Source organism: Phocoena phocoena, chromosome 6, assembly GCF_963924675.1.
Source record: "Phocoena phocoena chromosome 6, mPhoPho1.1, whole genome shotgun sequence".
In the NCBI taxonomy this organism is placed as follows: domain Eukaryota; kingdom Metazoa; phylum Chordata; class Mammalia; order Artiodactyla; family Phocoenidae; genus Phocoena; species Phocoena phocoena.
The window spans coordinates 93,994,995-94,018,831 of NC_089224.1; the positions used below are offsets into that span (position 1 = coordinate 93,994,995).

General features: G+C 41.5%; 1 protein-coding gene across 1 annotated transcript in view; it reads right to left on the reverse strand.

Annotated features, from left to right (window-relative positions):
• SUSD1 (sushi domain containing 1) overlaps window positions 1-23,837 on the reverse strand; it is a 114,275-nt gene that overhangs the window by 21,333 nt on the left and 69,105 nt on the right. The window contains exons 10-13 of the mRNA XM_065879932.1: window positions 16,946-17,037; window positions 15,589-15,775; window positions 5,032-5,128; window positions 358-616 (exon numbers count right to left, since the gene is read on the reverse strand). Of these exons, the coding sequence (XP_065736004.1) occupies window positions 358-616; window positions 5,032-5,128; window positions 15,589-15,775; window positions 16,946-17,037 (635 nt within the window). The remainder of the gene's footprint in view (window positions 1-357; window positions 617-5,031; window positions 5,129-15,588; window positions 15,776-16,945; window positions 17,038-23,837) is intronic.

Genomic DNA, 23,837 nt, shown 5'->3' on the forward strand with positions numbered 1-23,837 from the left:
TTCCTGGAGAATGAGGAGAGGCAGCAGTCTGGCAGGAGTATGGGGAAGTGACAGAAAGATCTAGATGTTCGTCTCCAACTCAGGCTTCAGCAGTGCAATAGGATGAGGGCATTCTTGAAGCTTAAGAAGAAGAACCCAAACTAGTTAAGTCCAAACAGGTCCCCCAGCAAGTTCAGAACATCAACCTCCAAAAAGGTTTCACCTGCTCATCCTTTATAAAGTGAAAAGATTCAACACATTCTTATTGTTCTTACAAGCAGTGTTCACCTCAAATATTGGGAAAACAAATGTTCAAATATTTAAATTTCACATGAAGAGGAAAATATAGAATTCACAAGAGTTTTTAAAGAAATATACCTTATTCCATTCACTTGTGATTCGTAATATAATGCAGTAATCATTCCCTATTTTCAAGGGTGCATTATAATATTTCCCATAGTACAGCCTGTCTCCGATAGATATCTCCACGGCATCATCGGGAACATCCTTGGCCAGCAGTTCTGCCGTCACATATCCATCAGCACCAGAAGCATTGCTAAAGAATGAGGTAGCCTCTTCAGAATCACAAACAAATGTGCTTTGGAGGGCCAGCGGAAGCACTAACACCTGATATGAACTGGAAGAGAAAAGAAAATGTCTATCAGATCCTTGCTTGGGGGATTCGTTCATTCATTTATTCGTATTTGTTGAGCACCTGCTATGAGATCAACACTTTTCTAGACACTGGAGATGCAACACTGGATAAAAGTCCTTGCCCGTGTGGGATTTACGGTCTGACAGCTCCCACCGTCATGGAACTCCAGTTGGAACCAACAGTGTTAATGCCAGATGACACTGGGTGAGGGATCTCTCCAAGTTCTGGCTGCAGATGGCTATCCGGTAAATCCTCTTTAGCTGGGAGAAGTTGCTGAACGTATAACTACCTGGAGTATATGTGTCTTAAAGTTGATCTAATCAGTGATTTTCAAATGGGCAAATAAAGCCCAGCTGTGGAAAGGGTTTAGCAGTCACATGGAGGCCAAATGCCTACAAGAGTTAATGCACTAAGTCTGCAAAAAGGCTCCACGCAATCACATGGGGTACCTAAAACGGAACTCACGTGATTTACATTCCCTCCAGTTCGCATACTGATATGAAAGTTCCTATGAAATGAATGAGAAGCATGGAGTACAGATCATCATGAGTTCATCTAGTCTAACAATATCCTGAAAGAGCCGGAAAGGGAAAATCTCATATGTTCCCTAGATGTGGACAAAGAAACAAACTAGCAACCAGGTGTCATGTTTGTCATGTGTTTTAGTATTATTTATCCCACCAAATACAAAATCTGTCAGTGAAAGGAAGTGTAAGAACAAAAACACTCTGAGAGACCTACTAGAGCATGGACTTGAGTATATGGGGAGGGGGAAGGGTAAGCTGTGACAAAGTGAGAGAGTGGCATGGACATATATACACTACCAAATGTAAAATAGCTAGCGGGAAGCAGCCGCATAGCACAGGGAGATCAGCTCAGTGCTTTGTGACCACCTAGAGGGGTGGGATAGGGAGGGCGGGAGGGAGGGAGATGCAAGAGGGAAGAGATATGGGAACATATGTATATGTATAACTGATTCACTTTGTCATAAAGCAGAAACTAACACACCATTGTAAAGCAATTATACTCCAATAAAGATGTTAAAGAAAAACAACACTCTGAGAATGAATCACACCTTTCTTTTTATTCCCATCTATTCGGGACTCATCTCCTGCCTCTAGTATAGTAGGTGTTGGGATGTCTGCTTTTTCTATCAGGCTTGATAGCAGGGATTTGAATGATTTACTCTTTTTTTTTTTTTAAGATCATAGGGGTGCTTTTTTTTAACATCTTTATTGGAGTACAATGGCTTTACAATGGTGTGTTAGTTTCTGCTGTATAACAAAGTGAATCAGCTATACATATACATATATCCCCATATCTCCTCCCTCTTGCGTCTCCCTCCCACCCTCCCTATCCCACCCATCCAGGTGGTCACAAAGCACCGAGCTGATCTCCCTGTGCTATGTGGCTGCTTCCCACTAGCTATCTATTTTACATTTGGTACTGCATATATGTCCATGCCACTCTCTTCGTCCCAGCTTACCCTTCCCCCTCCCTGTGTCCTCAAGTCCATTCTCTATGTCTGCGTCTTTATTGAATGATTTACTCTTGTATCCTTGCAAATCATTGCACAGCTCTTTGGCTGTGACTGATTCCTCACTAATGTTTCTTGAGTTGAAATTTCAGTAAAGAAGAAAAACATGCATCAGCACCAAATACGATTAGGGTAATTTCCAAAACTCATTAGCACACATAATTCTATTTTACCAATAAGTATACGCTTCCTGCTCCGCATTCCTAATGCCCCATCTCCTGCTTCCTAAGAGCTCATGAGTTACTAGGTTAAGAAAAGGGAGTCTTCCCCAACAGCAGGTGTTGGATTTGGAAACTATCCACCAACCAGGCTCCCCAAATTCCTAGGTGTCCTCAGGCCCCTGATTTCCACAAAGTTTCTGGGTTCACTTTCAGCATAGGGCTTTCTACAAAAGGGACAAATTAAAGTCTGCAGGGCAATGAGTTGTCACTGCCATCACCAGTAAACATTTACTAAGCCTCCACTGCCGACAACGGAACACTTATAACAACAAACTTTCCTGGGGACTTGAAGACATCCCTATGAATCATGGCCACAGGTAAGAAAGTAAACAGGCAGCAGACTCCATGCTGTCCATAAGCACATCTTCAAGTCCCTCTCACCTTTCCACGTAGGTGGTGATATTCAAGTGCAAGTTCAAGGATCACCTGAACTCTTTTGGTTCTGAACGTTGCCCAGTAGAGGCACCATTCAGGACGCATAAAGTGGTATCCCCAATTAGCATGATCATAATCACCTGAGTTGCTTGATAATTGTACAAATTCCCAGCCCCCATCTCAGACCTACTGAATCAAAATCTCCAGTAGAGTCTGAGAATTCATACAGCTGATAAAGCACCCCAGGTACACTTGTAATCTGGCAAGTGTGGGAGACACTAGCATTAAGAGAGCCCAGCCACAGGCTGCATCATCCACCCAAGATCACCAAGCTAAGGAAGGGAGTGTGGCCCCACAGCCCCTGCTCCGCCTTGTGCCCAAGCCACTGTCCCCTGACAACGTACAAGGCAGACTCCGGCCTGTCACACACTGGCGGTGCTGCTACCCCCAGCTCAAACCGGGTAGTCGGGCCAAGAAAACCCCCCAATTGCCTGCTGGTAATTAGCCCCGATGATGTTGGGGAAGCAGTTGTGGCTGTTTAGAGCATGACTGCTCTGGAAGGACTTCTCCCCTCTTTTTCACCACCACCCTCCCTTGAATGACTCACAGATCTCCACTTCCTGTTTTGGAGGCACTGGCCGGCACAGAGCCACAAGGGTAGACTGTCATTTGGCTTTTCTTTCTGCCTTACATAATCATCTGTCCTAAATATCACGTACGTCTTGCAAATTCTCTCAGGCAGTGAGATCACAACTTCTGTTCTCCTTATAGCAACAGAATTACAATGCCTTCCAGTAACTTGTCAGGAATCAAGAAACAGAACAACTTAGGCCATATCCATGCCTGGAAAGACTTTTGAGCACTTACTGAACTCAAACTAATAGATAAAAGAGCTCAAGTTTCATTACAAATGGACACATAATATCGATAGACTTTCTTTTTTTTTTTTTTTTTTTTTGTGGTACGCGGGCCTCTCACTGTTGTGGCCTCTCCCGTTGCGGAGCACAGGCTCCGGACACGCAGGCTCAGCGGCCATGGCTCACGGGCCCAGCCGCTCTGCGGCATGTGGGATCCTCCCAGACCGGGGCACGAACCCGTGTCCCCTGCATCGGCAGGTGGACTCTCAACCACTGCGCCACCAGGGAAGCCCCTATAGACTTTCTTTTTTATAGTTTTGTGATACCTCACGAATTTTACCTTGATTGTACAGCAGGGTCATTAGACTGAAGGGTCAGGAGAGACATAGGCAGTATAAGTTAGGTCAAAGAAACAGGTTGTTGCCATCTCCTTGATTTGTTACTGTCACTAAGTTACTCATCTCTCCAGGCAAACCTCAATTTTCCTCTCTAAAAAGGGAATAATTCTGCTTTCCTAATCCTGCCATGACCTTTGTAAATAAAAAGCTTAATTGTACACAAGGTAGTCCAGCAACTGAGGTAAATTCATTCCATCCTAATACCACCTGGAGTCCCAGAAGCAGTTGTTAACAATGCAGTGTCTTGCTCACATCTCAGTACATGAATGAATTAAAAGAATTATCCAAATGACTCTTCCAGAAATCACTACACACATGGGAGTGGGGGAGGGAGAGGGATGGACTGGGAGTTTGGGGTTAGTAGATGCAAACTGTTACTTTAGAATGGATAAATAACAAGGTCCTAATGTACAGCTCAGGGAACTATATTCAATATCCTGTGATAAACCATAATGGAAAAGAATATTTAAAAAAAAGAATGTCTGTACGTGTATAACTGAGTCACTCTGCTGTACTGCAGAGATTGTAACAACATTGTAAATCAACTCTACTTCAATAAAAAAATAAATAAGAAAGCACTACACGCCCCCCCCAAGATCATCCTTAAATAAAGGAAAATATATTCTGTCTTTTTGGTAAATGAAATGATGTTCCTGATCCACCATCACTAAAGGATGGACCTGGAGGCGTGAGTGCAAAGTGATAGCCTGACGGGTACCCAACCAGTGCTCATCTAATGACCAATGGAACGGATTTAATTTCTCGAGCTCAGCTGCCCAAATGCTTGTCTCTGGTCCTTTACAAGTCTCTCTATTCATTAGGGAGGGTGCTAGCTGGAATTAAAGGCCCAGTCTGTACCCAAGGAAACAAAAAACGAGGCACTGACTGCACTGACTCAACTACTCCAGTGAAGCCACCTAAAGAGAAGTCTCTTCCTCACTCAAACCAAAGTTTTCAAAACACTCCATGGAGATCACTGGGCAGCCATGGAAAAGAGGCCTCTACTGACCTGATGGGTCCATTTTTCTCCTTGGCTTTCCTCAGTCTCAGGCGTGGTAAAGGCCCTCCATGCACAGTGAAAAAGTCTACTTCCGGAAGGGGAGGCTCTGAAAACATGTTGAAAAGAAGAAAGGGGGTATGATCAGAACGAGCAGAAGCATGAAAAAAGTGGTCCTCATGGGGCATCAAGAGGAAAGTTTCCATGTAAGAAGAGATGAGCAAATTCAGACACATGCTCCGACATGGATGAATCTTGAACACATTAGGCTAAATGAAATAAGCCAGACACAGAAGGACAACCATCGCGTGATTCCACTTACATGAAATATCTGGAACAGGTAAATCCATAGAGACAGAACTAGATTAGAGGTTGCCAAGGGTTGAGGGGGTGTGTAGGAAATGGGGAGTTATTGCTTAATGGTCAACAGAGTTTCTGCCTGGGGTGATAAAAACATTTTAGGAATAGATAATGGTGATGGTTTACAACATTGTGAATGCACTTAATGCCAATAAATTGTGTCCTGAAAAAATAATCAAAATGGTACATTTTATGTTGTATATATTTTATTACAATTAAAAAAAAAATGATGCCCCAGCACTGACAGATGGTGGATGCTGTAGGCCTTTCAATTAACTTGGTAAATAGGTTCTTATTTGGTGGGGAGACCAGCTTATCAGACTTCTAGATCCTTTAGGAACAGTTTATTTATTATTATTATTATTATATATATATTTTTTGGCCGCGCCATGCAGCTCGTGGGATCTTAGTTCCCCCACCAGGGATTGAACCTGTGCCCTCAGCAGTGAAAGCACAGAGTCCTAACCGCTGGACCACCGGGGAATTCCCTAGACTTCTAGATCCTTTATAATCACACAGCTGTCTGTCCTTATCTTGCTCTCCCCAGCAACCAGATTTCCCAAATAGATATTCCACAGGGAGGAGAATGTTGGTTGATTGGCTGACACCAGCGTTCTAGCATCTAACTGGGAGTTATATTCATGGTATAAATGTACCAGCTGCCACTCTGCCTTGTGAGTAACACAGCTTACATGTGTTGGGCACACAACACATCTATAGATGTGTCCTATATATGCCTCATCTCATTTAATCTTCTCCACAGTGCTATCAAGTGGATGAGATTTATAAAGGGAGGGAGGAAGAAAGAGAAAGAATAAAATATGAACACCCCCTCCCCTGAAATTCCTCTGAATCCTGCCACAGTGAAATTAGTACTAAGAGGCCAAAATAGACACTCAAGACTATTTACCCAATTAGAAAATAGCTTTGGGGTGGAGATTCTCAATTCAAATTATAGTAAATAAAAACTTAGACCTTCCTAGATGATTTTTAAAGCTCTACTGAATATGTTATTCATACACTGCCTTTCAACAAATATTTATTAGCCACCTCTATGCACCTCTATGTGAGGCTGGGAGAAACAGCTATGGAAGACATGATTTCTGCTTTCCAGGAGCTCAGAGTCTAATAGTGGAGAAAGTCTTATAAACAGGCAGTGCTTGGAACTACGATAAAGTTCCACAAGAGGGTGGTGGGAGTGCAGAGGAAGAACACCAAGGGCAGGGGGGTGAGCCCATCAAATACAGAAACAGACATACGCAGGGGCAGGAGGTAAGAGAGAGTGAGGGCAGAGACAGAAGTGCAGGAGTCCAGTATGTCCGAAAGGTTGAGTCCCAGCTGGGTAGAAGTGGGCAATAAAGTGAGACATGTGAGTATAGGCCAGATCTGAGGTCTTAGAAATAATGAGAAGCCATCTAACGATTCTTAGCAGATGTGTATTTTAGAAATACAATTTGGACTGCCTGTTGGAGGATGAATTGGAAAAGAGCAAAAGCACAGGTTCTCCAAAATCTAGGTAAGAATCTGAAGCGAGTGATGGCACTCAGAAGGGAGAAGAGGGGGCAGATGGAGGAGACACGTAGGGCAGAGACGGAACAGAAGGTGGTGGAAGATAAGGAAGGGGAAGGAATCTGGGCTTTGGTTTTGGCTACTGAGTCAGTGGTGACGTCATTCATCAAGGTCTGCAGGGAAGGTTCAGACGCAGCTCACTGCTAGACCTGGTAAGTTTGAAGTGCTTGTGAAATCGTCCAGCAGGCAGTTAGAAATGCGGGTCTAGAGCTTAGGAGCAAACTGTGATGGTGATATGGAGTCAGTCATCAATAGAAGAGGCTACGGCTGCCCATGGGGGAAGGTATAAATGCATCTGAGAAGAGACGAGGGCCTAGGGTGAACACCGGGGAAACCCAGGCATCTAAGACCAGGTGGACGAGTGAGAGTCCCCTATAGCTCTTATTAAACAGTGCTAAGTCTAGAATTTCTTCCAAAGTCACCCAGATACGCCACACAAATTATGTTTTCCATAAATCCGTGTGTTTGTTAGGGAACAATCCCCCACCTACAGTTAAGACCCCACATTGTGGTGTTGAAGGTCTATGCTGTTTCCAAGAGGTGTCCAGTAAGAGATTCCATAACTGACACCCCTGAGGAAGACACGACCAGCTCCCTGCAGCGTTAATGGGGAGAGGGGAAAATGCAGTTAAAAAGCCCCCACCAGGTTTCCCAGGGAAATGTGAGCATTTGAGCACAGTAAGTCCCCTGCATACAAACAAGTTCCGTTCCAAGAGTGAGTCTGTAAGTCCAATTTGTTCGTAAGTCCAACAAAGTTAGCCTAGGTACCCAACTAACACAATCGGCTATATAGTCCTGTACTGTAATAGGTTTATAATACTTTTCACACAAATAATACATCAAAAACAAACAAACCAAAAATAAAGAAAACGTGTTTCATCTTACAGGACAGTATCCTGAAAAGTACAGCAGTCCAGTACAACAGCTGGCATCCAGGGGCTGGCATCGAGTGAACAGGCGAGGAGAGTTACTGACTGGAGGAAGGAGAGGGGGTGGGAGATGGTAGAGCTGAAGGATCGTCAGCAACAGGAGACGGAGGGCAAGCTGCAGTTTCACTCATGCGTGACGCTGATGGCACAGGTTCTGGTTCCTTGCTGGATTCAATTCTATCTACCCTCTTGAAAAAACGATCCAGTGATATCTGGGTAGTAGCTCTTTGTTTTTCATCGTAGATGACATGGTAGCACTGGATTGCATCCTGAACAGCTGTTGCAACCTTTGTGTACCATTCTACATGCAGGTGCTGTGCTTCAAAGACTAACAGTGCCTCCTCACATAAAAGAAATCCCCTTGCCATTTCCTGTGTCATGAATCTCTTCAGTTCTTCAGTTACTTCTTCTTCCTCTTGTCTCTCTTCACCCTTTCTCTGGGCCTCCAATTCCTGGCGCTTCTGAGCAGTACCAGCTATATCACCACGGCTTTTATGCTTGCTTCTGGTCATCCTGGGCTTGAAATAAAGATACCGTACTACTGTACTCTATACAGTTCTGTAAAGTACACAAAAGCACAACCACTTGTAGAGGATGCACGCACGTGACAACGTACGCCAGACACGTGAACTAACTTACGTGATTGCACATGCGAACTCACGCTCTCATCCTTGAAAGCTCACAACTTGAAGGTTCATATGTAGGGGACTTACTGTATCTCTGCACTCAGCCCTTCAGGCTATCAATGAAATGCCCTTTCATTCATGATGTTTTGTTATCACAGTAAAGTAAGTGGCTTTTATCACAAATTTCCTGTTTTCAGCCCAGAAGGAGATTAATTGTTTACTCTTTTCTGTGTGAGAACTCTCCTTAAGCTCAACTTATTCCTCTGTTTGCTCTTCTCTGAGATTAATAATTCTAGGTCCTCTAATCTGTTGGCTAACCTTTTATTTTATTTATTTAATTAATTAATTAATTAATTTTTTTGCGGTATGTGGGCCTCTCACTGTTCTGGCCTCTCCCGTTGCAGAGCACAGGCTCTGGACGCACAGGCTCAGCGGCCATGGCTCACGGGCCCAGCCGCTCCGCGGCATATGGGATCTTCCCGGACCGGGGAACGAACCTATGTCCCCTGCATCAGCAGGTGGACTCCCAACCACTGCGCCACCAGGGAAGCCCTCTTGGCTAATCTTTTAAAACCACCAGGTTTCTCACCCACCCCAGGAACAACAGAACAAAGTGCTCGCCCAGCTTGGAGAAGGCGGGCCCACAGCAGGGGCAGGAAGGCCATCGCCTGCTTGTTCTGTACCACGCTGCCCCTTTTCAGTCCCAGCATCATTCTTGCCATTCTAAATGTGCCACTACCATGCAGTTGATTCCACCAACACGTGACTTCTAGACTGCTTTCTGCTCTGCCTGCTCAAGGCCTTCCCCACCTTAAAAACTGTCTGCCTTTTCTCTCGAATGTGAAAGCCTGGACTTCATCAGGCTGGTTCTTCGCCACATTTTTGAGTTTAAATAACCTTAACTTCCAGCCATATTTTCCAAGGTGCTGTTTCCCATCCCCCAAACTGCTGTCTATGGCAGACCTGCTCTCCTTTCCATCGGCTTCATTACTGATTTAAACCAAATCAGACCCAAGGCAAGAAATGGGTCGTGTCTAGGCTGGAGTTCTTTCACCCTGAGTATGTGAGATGAGAGGACATACTCATTACTACCCCTAGGTGTCAACAGTATCCATTCTCTACTAGAAGCAAGTGACAAAGGAAATTATGGAGGCTACCATCTGAGAAAACTTTGAAGAGTCAGGAAAAAGCAATGAAGCAGGACTTGTCCTACAAAATATTAAATATATTATAAATTTACAATAACTGAAATAGAATAACTGAAAAAGCACAGGATAGGCAAAGCAATGGAAGAAGCTAGACAATCGAGAAAGAGACCCAAATAAATAAATGAGAATATAGTGTGTGGCCTGGACAGTCGTTCCAAAGGTGATGGGGAAACTGGCTTATCATCTGGGGGAAAAAAATTCTCATGTAAATTTAACCTTATACACTCATCTAAACAAATTCCATATGGGTCTAACCTTCAATGTGAAAAGCAAAACCATTAAGAAGCATTTGAAAATAGTAGAGAATAAAAATTATTGATCTGATTTTCAGGGTGGGGAAGGCTTTTCTTGGCATGACCAGAGGCAGAAACTATAAAAGAATCAATAGAATTGATTACATGAAAACTTAAAATGTCTAAATGTCAAAAAGAATATTGACAAAAAAATTAAAGAGTAAATAACCTGGGGGTGTAATATGTATAACAAAAGATTAAAACCATTAATGTAGGCAAACTATTAAAATCAATGAGAGGAAGGAGGTAACAGAAGTGCAAATGTGTTAAAATTCCTCTAAAACCCATTAAAATGAACCAAAAAAAAAAGTAAAAGAAAATTTTATCTGCACCAAATCTAAACAAAGGTCGCAACCTTATGCTATAAACTTCAAGTAAATGCAAGGAACTAATACATATAAATAAATATATAAAAATAAAGACACCCAATGGTTAGTAGCTAGCGTTGCTATAGGAACATAACACATCCAGCCCATTTTCCTCTGTGGTGTACCATCTTGTCTCAGTGGGGCCTCAGCAGGGATGCAGATGCTTTCAGTGAGAAGAGTGGGGAGATATCCATCCCCATATAGCCATTTCCTTGAAAGGCTAGGTTTTGACTTGAAGCTGGAAAGTAGTTGGGAGATTTCTGGAGATGAGAGGAACAGGTGGCCCATGGAGGTATGGAAGGACACGTGTGCCTCCCTCCTGGCCTGACCTAACATTAGGTCCTCAGATGTCAAAGAACTTGTGTCCGTGAAAGACTTCGAGAGAGCCTGGATGAAGAAAAACAGTTGGGATGAAGGCCAGCTCCTCTCCTAACCTCCGGGGCAGTTCCTACCCATTCGGAGCCAGGGGAAACAGCAGGAATAAGTGTGGTACTCTGGAAGCAGCCTGAGAAGACAAGGTCCTCACTGAGGACACAGGAGTGCACAGTCCTTGGATGGTTTGTGGAAGAGAAGCTCACAGCAGAAGAACATCAAGACACCTGACCTGCACGGTCCTTCCTAAGGACACTTAACAGTAAGAGAGGAGGGGTCAGAGGAGGGGGCAGTGGTCCCCAGCCCTGTAGGGGGAATTAGAGCTATCCTGACTGGAGCTCTCTGTTAGAGGGATAGCCTGAGAACGCTTGGGACATACCTGTGCTTTCAGTGGCTTTCCTGAACATCTGAAAAAGTACATTGTTTTTCTTATTACGAATGCAGGCAGAGATGGGGAAATTCCCGTGTACATTGCCAGCCTCGGAATTGAAGGTGGACTTGGGAAGGAATGATTTCCTTTACATATTCGTTTCCCTTTTCTCTTCCAGCATTCTCGGTTCCATAATAAACATTCAACCTCAAATGATCACCACATTGTGTGGAATAAATGGTTTATCTTTACATTCCTGCAGGCACTTGCTTTCTCTCTCTCTCTCTTTCTCTCCCTCCCCCCACTTCCCCCTCTCTGGTTCTCTCCCTCTCTCTATGAGAAGGAAATTTTGCCTACAAGCTTTTTGACTTGGCTAGAAAATAGCATAACCAGTGTGGGGCAGCTCTTCTGGCCCTTTGGGTCTACATCAAGGATGAAAGTTTGTTCTTACATAAGGGAGTATAAATGGTGGCACTGTTCTGATGAATTCCCATCAATGGGCTGCCTGCAGAAACACGTGGGCCATGAGTCAGAAGCACTGTGATAGCCTCTCCATCTCACCACCTTTCTCACCAGCACCCTCTTCCATTGCCACTACAACACTTGCCTCTGTCCTTCAACATTCCAAAAGCTTTCACTCTCCTCTGAGGTCAGCAATATATTTAAAGCGCTCGTTTTCATCCTGTTCCCATCGGTAAGATTTAGTTTCATGTAAGACACTCAGAAGGGAAATTCCATTCACTTTTCTTCTGGGAAATCAGCTTCTGTGTATTCCACGTCCAAACCCCTTGCCTCACCTTTCTGGTAAAATTCAAAAGTTCATAATTTTGCTGAAACAAAGCCACATCTTAGGCAAACAGGCACACCTCTTCACATCAGTATGTGGTTCTCTTATTAAAGACAGGGCTTGGGGTTTGTTCTTATTTTATTTGTTTAGTTACTCTTTCATAAGATCTTAACAACTTGAATTTTCACACTTTTTAAAAATTGCTGACTCTTTAAAGTAGAGTGAAAAGTATGCAGTGGTGGTTTCAATGAACTTAAACAGCTCAACAGTGTCCCCTGGTGGCCAGGAACACAGACACAGGATGCTTGAGCTACGGGGCAATATTTAGCGTACAAAACAAGGTAGAAGTGTGTCTCATCAAGATGAAACTCCCTCTCCCCAACTCAAAAAATAGGAAATGCTAATGTGAATCAGCAATGCAAACCTTCAAAACATGAGAAGGACCAAAGAGTAGGAGACGGAATAGCTGTCCATTTTGATAAGTCACCATGGGAAAAAATGCCCAAATTGAACATCTCTTTCCAGCTCCAAAGTTGGTGAATTCTTTTCGGTCTAAAGCTTTTATTAACTAACCAGGCATTTCTTCAATGCCAATACCACCCGCTGGCCCTTTGGGGGTTAGCCCTCGTATGCATTCATTACCAAAATATTCTTTTGTTGTGTTATCAGTGTCCTTACGTGTGCTCACACTGTCCTTGTGTGTTGGGGATTCAATGTAGAACACACAGACAAAAATCTCTGTCTTCAAAGACTGCTTATTTTAGTAGGGGAAAAGAAAATAAACAAGTAAATTTTTAAAAATACAAGTCCTGAAAATGAGTTCTATGAAGAAATTCAAGCAGAGGAAGAGAATAGAGTGATGGGGTGGCAATAGCAGATGATTTTTGAAAGGATGGGCAGGGAGAGGCTCTCTAGGTAATGGCACTTGAGCAGAAGCCTGAGTGATTATAAAGAAGCCATGTGGAGAGAGTGTCCCACGAAGATTACGCAGCAAATGGAAAGACGTGTATGCAAGAACAAGTTTGACCCGTTTGAGAGATAGCAAGGAAGGATGCTGCTGCTTTTAGTGAGAAAGGGAGAGGGCAGAGGGAGATGAGGTCAATGAGGTAGGCAGGGGCCAGACTCCATGTTCCATGGTAAGGAACGTGGATTCCATTAGAACACTAATGCAAACTCATAGGACCGTTTTGAGCTGGGGATGATATGTATCTTATATGATTTTAAATTAATTTTTATTGGAGTATAGTTGATTTACAATGTTGTGTTAGTTTCAGTTGTACAGCAAAGTGAATCAGTTATTCATATATATACATCCACTCTTTTTTAGATTCTTTTCCCATATAGGTCATTAGAGTATTGAGTAGAGGTCCCTGTGCTATACAGTAGGTCCTTATTAGTTATCTATTTTATATACAGTAGTGTGTATATGTCAATCCCAATCTCCCAATTTATCCCTCCCTTCCTTTCCCCCTGGTAACCATGAGTTTGTTTTTTACATCTGTGACTCTGGTTTGTTAATAAGTGCATTTGTACCATTTTTTTAGATTCCTCATATAAGCAATATCATGATATTTGTCTTTCTCCGTCTGACTTACTTCATTCAATATGACACTTTTTTTTTTTTTTTTTTTGCGGTATGCGGGCCTCTCACTGCTGTGGCCTCTCCCGTTGCGGAGCACAGGCTCCGGATGCGCAAGCTTAGCGGCCATGGCTTACGGGCCCAGCCGCTCCATGGTATGTGGGATCTTCCCGGACAGGGGCACGAACCCATGTCCCCTGCATCGGCAGGCAGACTCTCAACCACTGCGCCACCAGGGAAGCCCAATATGACACTCTGAGTGATGTTTTTAAAGTTATGGTGAAGATTAAGACTTAGGGCAGCAGGTGATAGGCAACTGTGAACACAGGGAGAAGAGTTAGAATGCTACTGCAGGAGTCCAAGCAAGAAGTTGCTGGCTTGGATTAGGTTGCTAGTGGTAAAGGCAAAAGTGCGGAGAAGTGGCTGGATTCAGAACGTTTATTTCAGAAACAAGCCAGCTTGTTGATGGACTAGAAATGGTGGCAGAGATAGAATCAATTATGATTCCTTTTTGGCCTGAGCAGTTGGTGAATAGGAATGCCAATAACTGAGATAGAGACGCCTGGATGGAAATGGATTTGGGGGTGAGGGAAGAGGTGAGAAATCAAAAGTTCTACTGGGTTTGCCTATTAGATGTTCAATAGGATATGTTTCGGAGACAGGTGGATACATATTTGGGAATGCTCAGCACACAGGTAATGTTTATAGCCGTGAGACTGGTAGAGATCGCCTAGGCAGAAAGAGTAAATAATGAAGAAAAAGGAATAGAAGAAGGCGAGGCAAGGGGCATCAATTAAAGTATTCGGTTGGCCAAAACGTTCATCTGGGTTCTTTGGAAGCTCTTATGGAAAAACCCGAACGATACTTTTGGCCAACCCAATAGATGGACCTAGTGAAAAAAAAAAACTGAGAAGGAACAGCCAGCAAGGTAGAAGGATCCAAAAGCCAAGAGAAAAGGTGTTTCAAGGATGGAATGCCAAATGCTGTAGAGAAAATCCTATAAGAAAAAAATTGGGCAGTGGGTTTTGCAAGATGGAGACACTTCCAGTAAAGCATTGAGGACAAATGCCTCTGGACTGGAACCAGTTAAAGAAAGAAGAGGAGGTAAGGATGTGGAGCCTACACAACATTCTTTCAAGGAGTTTTACTGTAAAGAGGGGCTGAGAGAAGGCAGAGTAGCTGGAGGGAATATGGGGTCAAAAGAAGTGTGTTTATCTTTTCTATGTTTTCGTTTAAAAATGAGATATTACAACATGCTTGTGCAGTGTTGGGACTAATTCTTTACTGGAGGGAATTGAGGATGAGGCAAGAAGGGATGACGGGGTTGAGGGAGGATTCACCTTAGGCGTGGGGACAAGAGAGAAGATAAAATATAGGTTCTGCATGAAGGCAACAATGGGAGATTTGGGAGTGGAAAGTCCTCACCTGATTACTTTAAAAAAATTTATTTATTTATATACAAAACGTTGTTATTAGTTATCTATTTTATACGTATTAGTGTATATATGTCAATCTCAGTCTCCCAATTCATCCCACCACCACCCCCTCACCTAATTACTTCTGATTCCTTAGTGAGATAAGAAACAAGAAGCTAATAGTCTGAATATTAGCTCAGAGTGTGTGTGTTGGAGGATGGAGTGAGCATCACAGATTTGAGGAGACATAAGAAAATGAGTGGAAAGTGAATTTTCTAGGGGACTAGAGTGGGACTGCCAGTCATTTTTCCCTGAGAGTAACCTACTCTTAAGGTACTTGTAACAGAATGACAAATATGTTACTGAGAAAGAAAGAGTAATAGGAAAATTTCTTTTTAAATATGAAATATTTTAAATATTTCAAATATCCAGAAGGAATTTAACCAGCACTCATGTACACACTACCCAGATTTCTTCAATGTTCCTATTTTGTTTCAGGTACCTTTTTAAGAAATAAAACATTGCAGTTCAGGCTGCAGTCCCCTTAGTTCCCCTCTCCAATTTCACGTCCTTCTTCCTCTTTCTCTTAAACTTCATTATATAAAGATAGAAAGTAATAGTGTGCCTCTTTATTTGAGCCTATACAGCTCTGCAGTGACTTTGTTCATCCAAATGCTGTTATTCAAGATTTACCTGTTATCTGCGTTGTCAGGGAGATGACCACAGGAAGTTCAGAAGACAAAGCCTGGATGCTGACACTGTAGTTGGTACCTGGCCTCAGGTCCAAACACGTCTCAGGAGCCTGGCTGCTGGCAGTGATATTAAAGACCATTTCCTGGGCAAATTCCTTCTGATACCATCTCTGGCCCCAAATGTGGAACTAAAACATAGAAAAGTTCACCAGGTGAATTGCTAGCTTGAAAGGCTCTGAATGCCTGGATACCTACCCTTTCTCTCACACTCTCTTACTCTTGATTCTAAAGTGCCTTCAGAAAGTGAAATATGGCAGAAAGCAAATATTAGAGTTGTAATACCATAAATACTGTAATTACAGTATTATCAGTATCATAAACATATTTTTAAATCAAAATGCACAAAAACTCGAGGCCCCAACACCAACAACTTTCTCTTTCTTGTTCTTACACATATAACGGCACATGCCCAATGTCAAAGTCTGTTGGCAAAACCACAGGAGCAAAACCAAAGAACAATTTCCTAGAAAGAAAATTAAGACTCTGAACTAAGGCTTCTCCCAGGGCAGAACGTGCATTAGGATAGGGGTCCCCAACCACTGGACTGCAGACCGGTACCAGTCCACGGCCTGTTAGGAACCAGGCCACACAGTATGAGGGGAGTGGTGGACCGAGCGAAGCTTTGTCTGCCGCTCCCCATTGCTCACATTACCGCCTGACCCATCACCCCACTCCCTGGCGGTAGAAAAAATGTCTTCCACGAAACCGATCCCTGGTGCCGAAAAGATTGGGGACTGCTGCATTAGGGTAATCCTAGTCGGTTTGGTAAAACCTGGGAAGAGTTTTTCTCCTCTGCCCGCCCCCTTCTGACATTCCCTACACTTTACTGTAACATCCCAGCACCTGGGCCAATAGATGCACTTTTCTTCCTACTTAATTGCTTTTAGTAGCAGCTCATCCCATGGTCTTTACCTTTCTTACTCACAACCACATCTAGCTTTAGAAGTTCCCCTTGACTCTCCAGGCAACACATTCAGACCCTGATCAGAGGCACTGGTGTGGAGAGACACACACTTGCAAAAGCCACTGGCTTCCTTCCATGACACTGCCTGAACATCAGCTCTGCATCGGGCTATGTTGCACAAAGAACCTCTCATGATTTTCTCATCAATCCCCGAGGTCTCTGTCTTCAAATATGCAGCAGAAGTTCCCACTTTCTTGTTTCTTACTGCAATTGTCACTATAAATCTTCCACTGATAACGGCAGCTATATAAGTAGTTTTTTGGGTTTGTTGATATTTTTTGAACCTCCCACACAAGACAAACACCTATAAACAGAGTAACTTTCAGTAACTTACTAAATACATCTCCTCTATATCAGCTGTCTTCATATTTCTCCATCTCAAGCAGGTTTCATTAAATATTGAAATGTTACTGATGGTCTGTTTTACTGCAAGGGGAAAAGAATGAGAAATCAACTTACACCTTATACCAAAATACTACCTTTTAATTGAACAATATTCCAAGGATAAGCATTTACAGCGGATGACTTCAGCAGTATTTTAATTTAGAAATAAGTGGTAGCAGTCCAAGAAACACCATTTTTATATTTATGTAAACACAGTCCTGATGAAAGATTTAAGATCAAAAGATACCCAGTCTGAGAATCCTTCTTAAAAAATTAGTTAAGTCGATCCACTGCAAATTCCCTTGGTTTACTAAGCTAAAACAGCGACTCATTGTCCTGGTCTTGGACAACCTCATTTAGACAAACAAGCATCAGTTTGAAATTCTGAGCTGAGAGTAACATTTCCGCAGAGAACTGAGAATTACTCCTTGAGGAAATGAAAAAGGCTACCTCAAGCAGTCAGGCTTTTCATGATGAAAAGGGGGGAGTGGTCGCTCTTGGTTCGGGCTTCCTCATCTCTTATGATCAAAGAAGCATTCAGTGGTCTCTGCTCAATTTCATGGTAATGAATCCAAAAGATAGTTCAGTACTGGTACCATATAATACAGAGGCACATCCCCCAAGCTTTTTAAAATAAAGACTAGTTATTCAAACAACACTGTAATTCAACTATACTTCAATAAAAAATAAATTTTTAAAAAGACTGGTTATTCAAAACTCTGGTATCAAAGGTAATTTCCTTCAACGATGATCCCTGTCCTTAAACTGAAAATAATACATCAGACTTGCTAAGAAGTTTCATAGGAACACTGTGATGATTAATAAGTGATAAAGAACTCCCAAAGCATGTGAAAAAAAAAGAAAATCTCATGGGAGCCAAACCTTTATTGTGTAAGCCCCTGGACCAACAGGTTCCTATGAATGAAGCCTAGTTGATAGATGTGACCCCTCTTTATGGATGGGGCAGCTTTGCCCAGAGAAAACCTGTTCCACAGGTCACAAGCTATTCTTCAAATGCTGTAAGACCGAGTAAGGAATAAAGTATGGATAATTCAGGATAAAGCAATCTTTAAGGAAGGTAAGGAAGATGGTTTTAGAGATAAGTAGTAGTGGCCCAAGGAAACTCACCTTTATGAAACTTTCAAAAAGCATATAACTTCAGTAGTATTTAAACAGTTCCAGACCATACAAAAAGGTAGAAAGTTTCCCAATTCACTCAGTATGACTGGATAATCCACAATGCCCAACGTGTACAAGGACGGCACAACCAATTACTAAACACACTATGCCAAATTCACTTATTAATATAAATACAAAAATAAAATATTAACAAATAGAAGTCAGCAGTACGTTCAAAGAACAATACACTATAAACAAGGGAGATTTACTCCAGGAATACAGAGATGATCATTACTAGGAAAGCTATTAATAGATTGAAAGAGAAAAACCATATGGTCACTTTTATAATCATAATGGTTAATACATCTAATGTACATTCCTGCCTAAAAGTCTTAGCAAACTAGGATTTAATTTGTTAAAAACTTCTTGATTTAAAAGAATGTTTATTAGAAACCACCACACCCAGTGGTAAAACAATTTCTAGTAAAGTTAAGAACAATCCAAGGATGCATGGTTTCACAGCTATTATTTAGCATTAGTCAGGAGATTCTAGACAATGCAGAACGACGCAAGGAGAAAAATGAGCTATCAATACCAGAAAGAAAGGGAACAAATTATGCAACTGACAGTAAATAAAAAAAAAAACTGAAAAACAAATATGCAATTGTTTGAAAACGACAGAAAAATAATAGGAGTTTGGCAAAATGCACCCAAAGACAAGAACATAGAAAAACTAATCGTTTTCTACATATCTGTAAGCACAAGTATGGTAGGCTGAATAATGGTCCCTTCAAAGATGTTCACATCCTAGTCCCTGGAATCTGTAACCATGTTACCTTACATGGCATAAAGACTTTGCAAATGTGATTACAATAGGGAGATTATCCTGGATTATCCAGATGGGCCCAATGCAGTGACAAGGGTCTTTAAAAAAGGGAGACAAATATGTATATGTATAGCTGATTCACTTTGTTATAAAGCAGAAACTAACACACCATTGTAAAGCAATTATACCCCAATAAAGATGTTTAAAAAAAAATTAAATTAAATTAAAAAAAAAAAAAAAAAGGGAGACAAGAAGATCAGGGCCAGAGAGAATTGAAGGTTGAACTGATGAGCTTTAAAGATGGAGGACGGGGCCACAAGCCAAGGAATGTAGGCAGGGTCTAGAAACTGGAAAGAGCAAGGAAATAGATCCTCCCTTTGAGACCCCACAATGAACACAGGCCTGCTGACACAAATAAACTAAAACCACAAATAAAATATAATAGAAAAATTAAAAGATTTCTATTCACAAGAGAAGAAACCATGAACAAACTTCAGATACCTAGCAATAAATGTAACTAGAAATGTCCAAGACTTACAAGAAGATTTTTTTTCCCCCAGAAGGACATAAAATAAAACAACAAAGAGAAAATGCCACATCCTTGAATGGAAAGATTGAAAAGTGAAAAGATATCAATTCTCCACCAATTAATCTGTAAGTGGAATGTACTTCCAATGGTGATTCCAATGGACTTTCTTGGAATGTGGTAAGTTTACACATTATTCAGTGAATAGAAAGTTCTCACCATGTGCCAGGCATGCTTTGGGGCTAAGGATAAAGTGGTGAGAAAACAAAGTCCCTGCACCTAATGGAATTCATTCTAGTGAGAAAGGCAGAAAATAAACAAGTGAAAAAATAAATTTTAAAAATATAGGGCTTCCCTGGTGGCACAGTGGTTAAGAATCCGCCTGCAAATGCAGGGGACATGGGTTAGATCCCTGGTCCGGGAAGATCCAACATATGCTGTGGAGCAACTAAGCCCGTGCACCACAACTACTGAGCCTGTGCTCTAGAGCCCACAAGCCACAACTACTGAAGCCCACGTGCCACAACTACTGAAACCCGTGCACCGCAACAAGAGAAGACAGCGCAATGAGAAGCCCGTGCACTGAAACAAAGAGTAGCCCTGCTCGCCGCAACTAGAGAAAGCCCACGCACAGCAATGAAGACACAACACGACCAAAAATAAACAAAAAAAATAAATAAATTTATTTTTTTTAAGTATATATATATATATATATATAATTTTGTGTACTGGTAAAGACTGAAAAGCATCATACAAGAATAGAAAGGATGGTTATGGAAGGTCCTCTGTGGAGGTAATATGTGAGCAGAGACCTGAAGGATGAGTGAGTGAGCATCAAGAGTGGAGGAAGAGGGGTCAGACAGAGGGGGCTCCAATGTCAAAACCCCACATGCAGGAATCAGCTTGGCACGCTCAATGAACAAAAACACAATTACTACTAAATTTTGGGGGGAAGATTAATGAGAATAACAAGAAAAAATTAAAATAAAAATATTGAAACAGGACATAACCAGGTTTCAGTAACTATTATAAAATTATGACAGTATTTCTCAACCTTTTTTCATTATAGCCCTACATGGAGCCTTTTTAAACATTTTTTTCCCTAATCTCTCATACTTTATAAAATTTTAATACCACAGGTATGTATATGTTTCTTATTTACTATATGTTTGTCTATGATTCATATATATATATATATTTAGTGTTAATTTCCTGGGTTTTGTTTGTTTGTTTTGGCTGTGTTGGGTCTTCGTTGCTGTGCCCAGGCTTTCTCTAGTTGTGGCAATGGGGGGCTACTTTTCACTGCGGTGCACGGTCTTCTCATTGTGGTGGTGTCTCTTGTTGCGGAGCACGGGCTCTAGGCATGCAGGCTTCAGTAGTTGTGGCTCGCTGGCTCTAGAGTACAGGCTCAGTAGTTGTGGCGCACGGGCTTAGTTGCTCCACAGCACGTGGGATCTTCCTGGACCAGGGCTCGAACCCATGTCCCCTGCATTGGCAGGCGGATTCTTAACCACTGTGCCACCAGGGAAGCCCTATGATTCATATATTAAAAGAATAATATTGTTCCACCCCTCAAGAAGCAATTTTTGCCCATTTAGCTGATTTTGCCCCCCCCACTCCCTGGGGTGAATTGAGAATGCTAAATTGCTAGTTTGTTGCTAGCAAAGGAATAAACAAAGAGGTCAATGGAGCAGAGCAGAACCCAGAAACCAATCTATCTATGCATCGGAATTTATATAAGATAGGGGTGGACTTTCAAATCAGTGGGAAATAAACTGAGTTGGGAAATAGTTATCCACAGAAATAAACTAATATTAGATCCCCACCTTGACATACAGGCAAAAATGATTGCAACTGTAATAAATTTTTAGTTAAAAAATATACTAGAAAAGAATATAGGAAAACAGTTCTATAATCTTGGTTAGGAAAGAAATAATAAGAAAACTAGGAAAAAATTTTTTTAATTTGACTAAATAAAATCTTAAATTTTCTTTAGGGCAAACGATTCAACAACCTAAGTTTGAAAGACAAGCAACAAAGTGTGAAAAAATAATTGTAACATATTTGGAAAAGTTGATGGCCCTGATATCTAAACAACAATTACCATGAAGAAAAATACCACCAACAACACATGAAAAGGAGCAATAAATAGAAAAAGTGATTCATAGGAAAACTGTAATAGGACAATCAATAAGCAAAGAGGTACAAATTAAACCAAAATAAAATATGTTTTTCACTTATTAGGCTCTCAAACATTAAAAAACTGGAATATCCTGCATTGGTGAAGGTGTTGGAAAACAGGTGTGTGTGTAAATTGATACAGTCTTTGTGGAGAGGAATTTATGAGGCTCTTTATCTTGGTAATTCCACTCTTAAGACTTAATTCTACAGAAATATCCTGCCCAATTATGCAAAGATACAGTACATTTCATCAAACCTAAGATACCATTCTTGTAAGATGCACTATTATTTTGTTTTATTAAGAAAGAAAAAATACTGCCAAGTAAACTCTGTCATGATTATTTTCTTGTCTCAGAATTATTTTATACTGGTTGAAAGAGTTTTTTCAAACCTATAGAAACATTAAAATTTTATAATATATAATAAAAGAAAAATCAAAAAATTGATTGAGACACTACTAAAATTTCTCCATATTCAGTATGTAACAATTCCCAATCACTTTTCAATTAAGAGATATCAGTGTATATTTCCACAACCTATGCTCTATCCTGAGTCTTGGTGAGGCAGTATTTGTTTTAAATGTTCTATTTTCTTTTTCTTGCAAGCCATTCTGATGCTGACACTTGCTTTTATACATTGCTGATCTATTTCCATGTTTTTCTACATACACGATAACTTTTTTTTTTTTTTTGGTGGTACGCGGGCCTCTCACTGTTGTGGCCTCTCCCTTTGCGGAGCACAGGCTCCAGACGCGCAGGCTCAGTAGCCATGGCTCACGGGCCTAACTGCTCTGCGGCATGTGGGATCTTCCCGAACCAGGGCACGAACCCGTGTCCCCTGCATTGGCAGGAGGACTCTCAACCACTGTACCACCAGGGAAGCCCCACAATAACTTTTTGTTTCAATGTCAAATCATTGGAAAAGTTCTGAAAAAGTTTTAGTAAGCAAAATGTTAATATGTCACTAATGTCCAAAACTAAATAAAAGTAGCAACGCTGCAAGTAGCTATGACCAATTTGATACATACGTGAGTAATGACAATTATGTTCATGGCAGCCACTTGACTGTATAACACTTATAAAAATTCATAGGTATTAAAATGTGAAAAAATGTGCATCTGGGTATCAGCAAAACATAATATATGTAAGTATATTAAAAGTAATATTGTCTATAACAACAAAAATTTGAAGGGGAAAAAAAAACCTAAATATCTTTCCATAGTGGACAAGTTAATAAATTTGTGAACCTCCACACAGTGGAATACTGTGCTTCCCTCAGAGAAGGAGATGGCATTATAGGAACTGATACAGAAGTATGTCCACAGAATACTGTAAAGCCAAAAATGTTTTAAATAAAATAAAAAAGCAAGATGAAAAATGGTACATATATGATTCTGTTTTTTTTTAAAGGACACACACATGCATACATACATGAACATGTAATGTTACAATTATGGTGGGTCTGCAATTCCTTCTGCTCACAGAGACATCCCACTGGTTAAGTTCAATTCCATCTTGGTAAGAGAGGGACTCTCACTCTAGGTCCCCTTCTCTCCATCCAAGGGTTCACAGTTTGAACCACAGGCAGGTTGAACCCATGCTGAGCTCACTGGAGAGAAAAGGATCCCCAGTAAGAAGACAGCTCATCCTGAGTCCTTTGCTACCCCACTCTCTGCTCCTTTGCTATGGAAAGTAAGTACATGCCCCTCATTCAAATATTCCTTCTTTGCTCCATTTTCAGTGGTCACTCTGCCTTCTCTCTCTCCTTTCCCCACCCACAGGGCTTCTAAGCTAGAAGCCTGAAGTTGAAAAACCAGACCTGCAAGAATGCCTCAGAGAAGAGAAAATTAGGCTCTTAGTTCATCAGATTTTTTTGAAACTTTGTTTCTGTTTCATTAATATGGGCAAGCAACTCTGGGCAAAATCAGTCATTACTGTACTTCCTCAGGTCTCCCACAGTTCCCTGCAAATACCTCAAACTACATTTTATGCATTGTAATATTACGTATGTATTATTATGCATGTGTGTACCATGAGAGACTATGTCTCATTCATCTTTGTACTCCTAGTGTCCAGGACAGTGGCGGGCACAGCATTCCTGGTTGTTTAAATGTAAACAATCAGGGCCTTCCCTGGTGGCGCAGTGGTTGGGAGTCCGCCTGCCGATGCAGGGGACACGGGTTCATGCCCC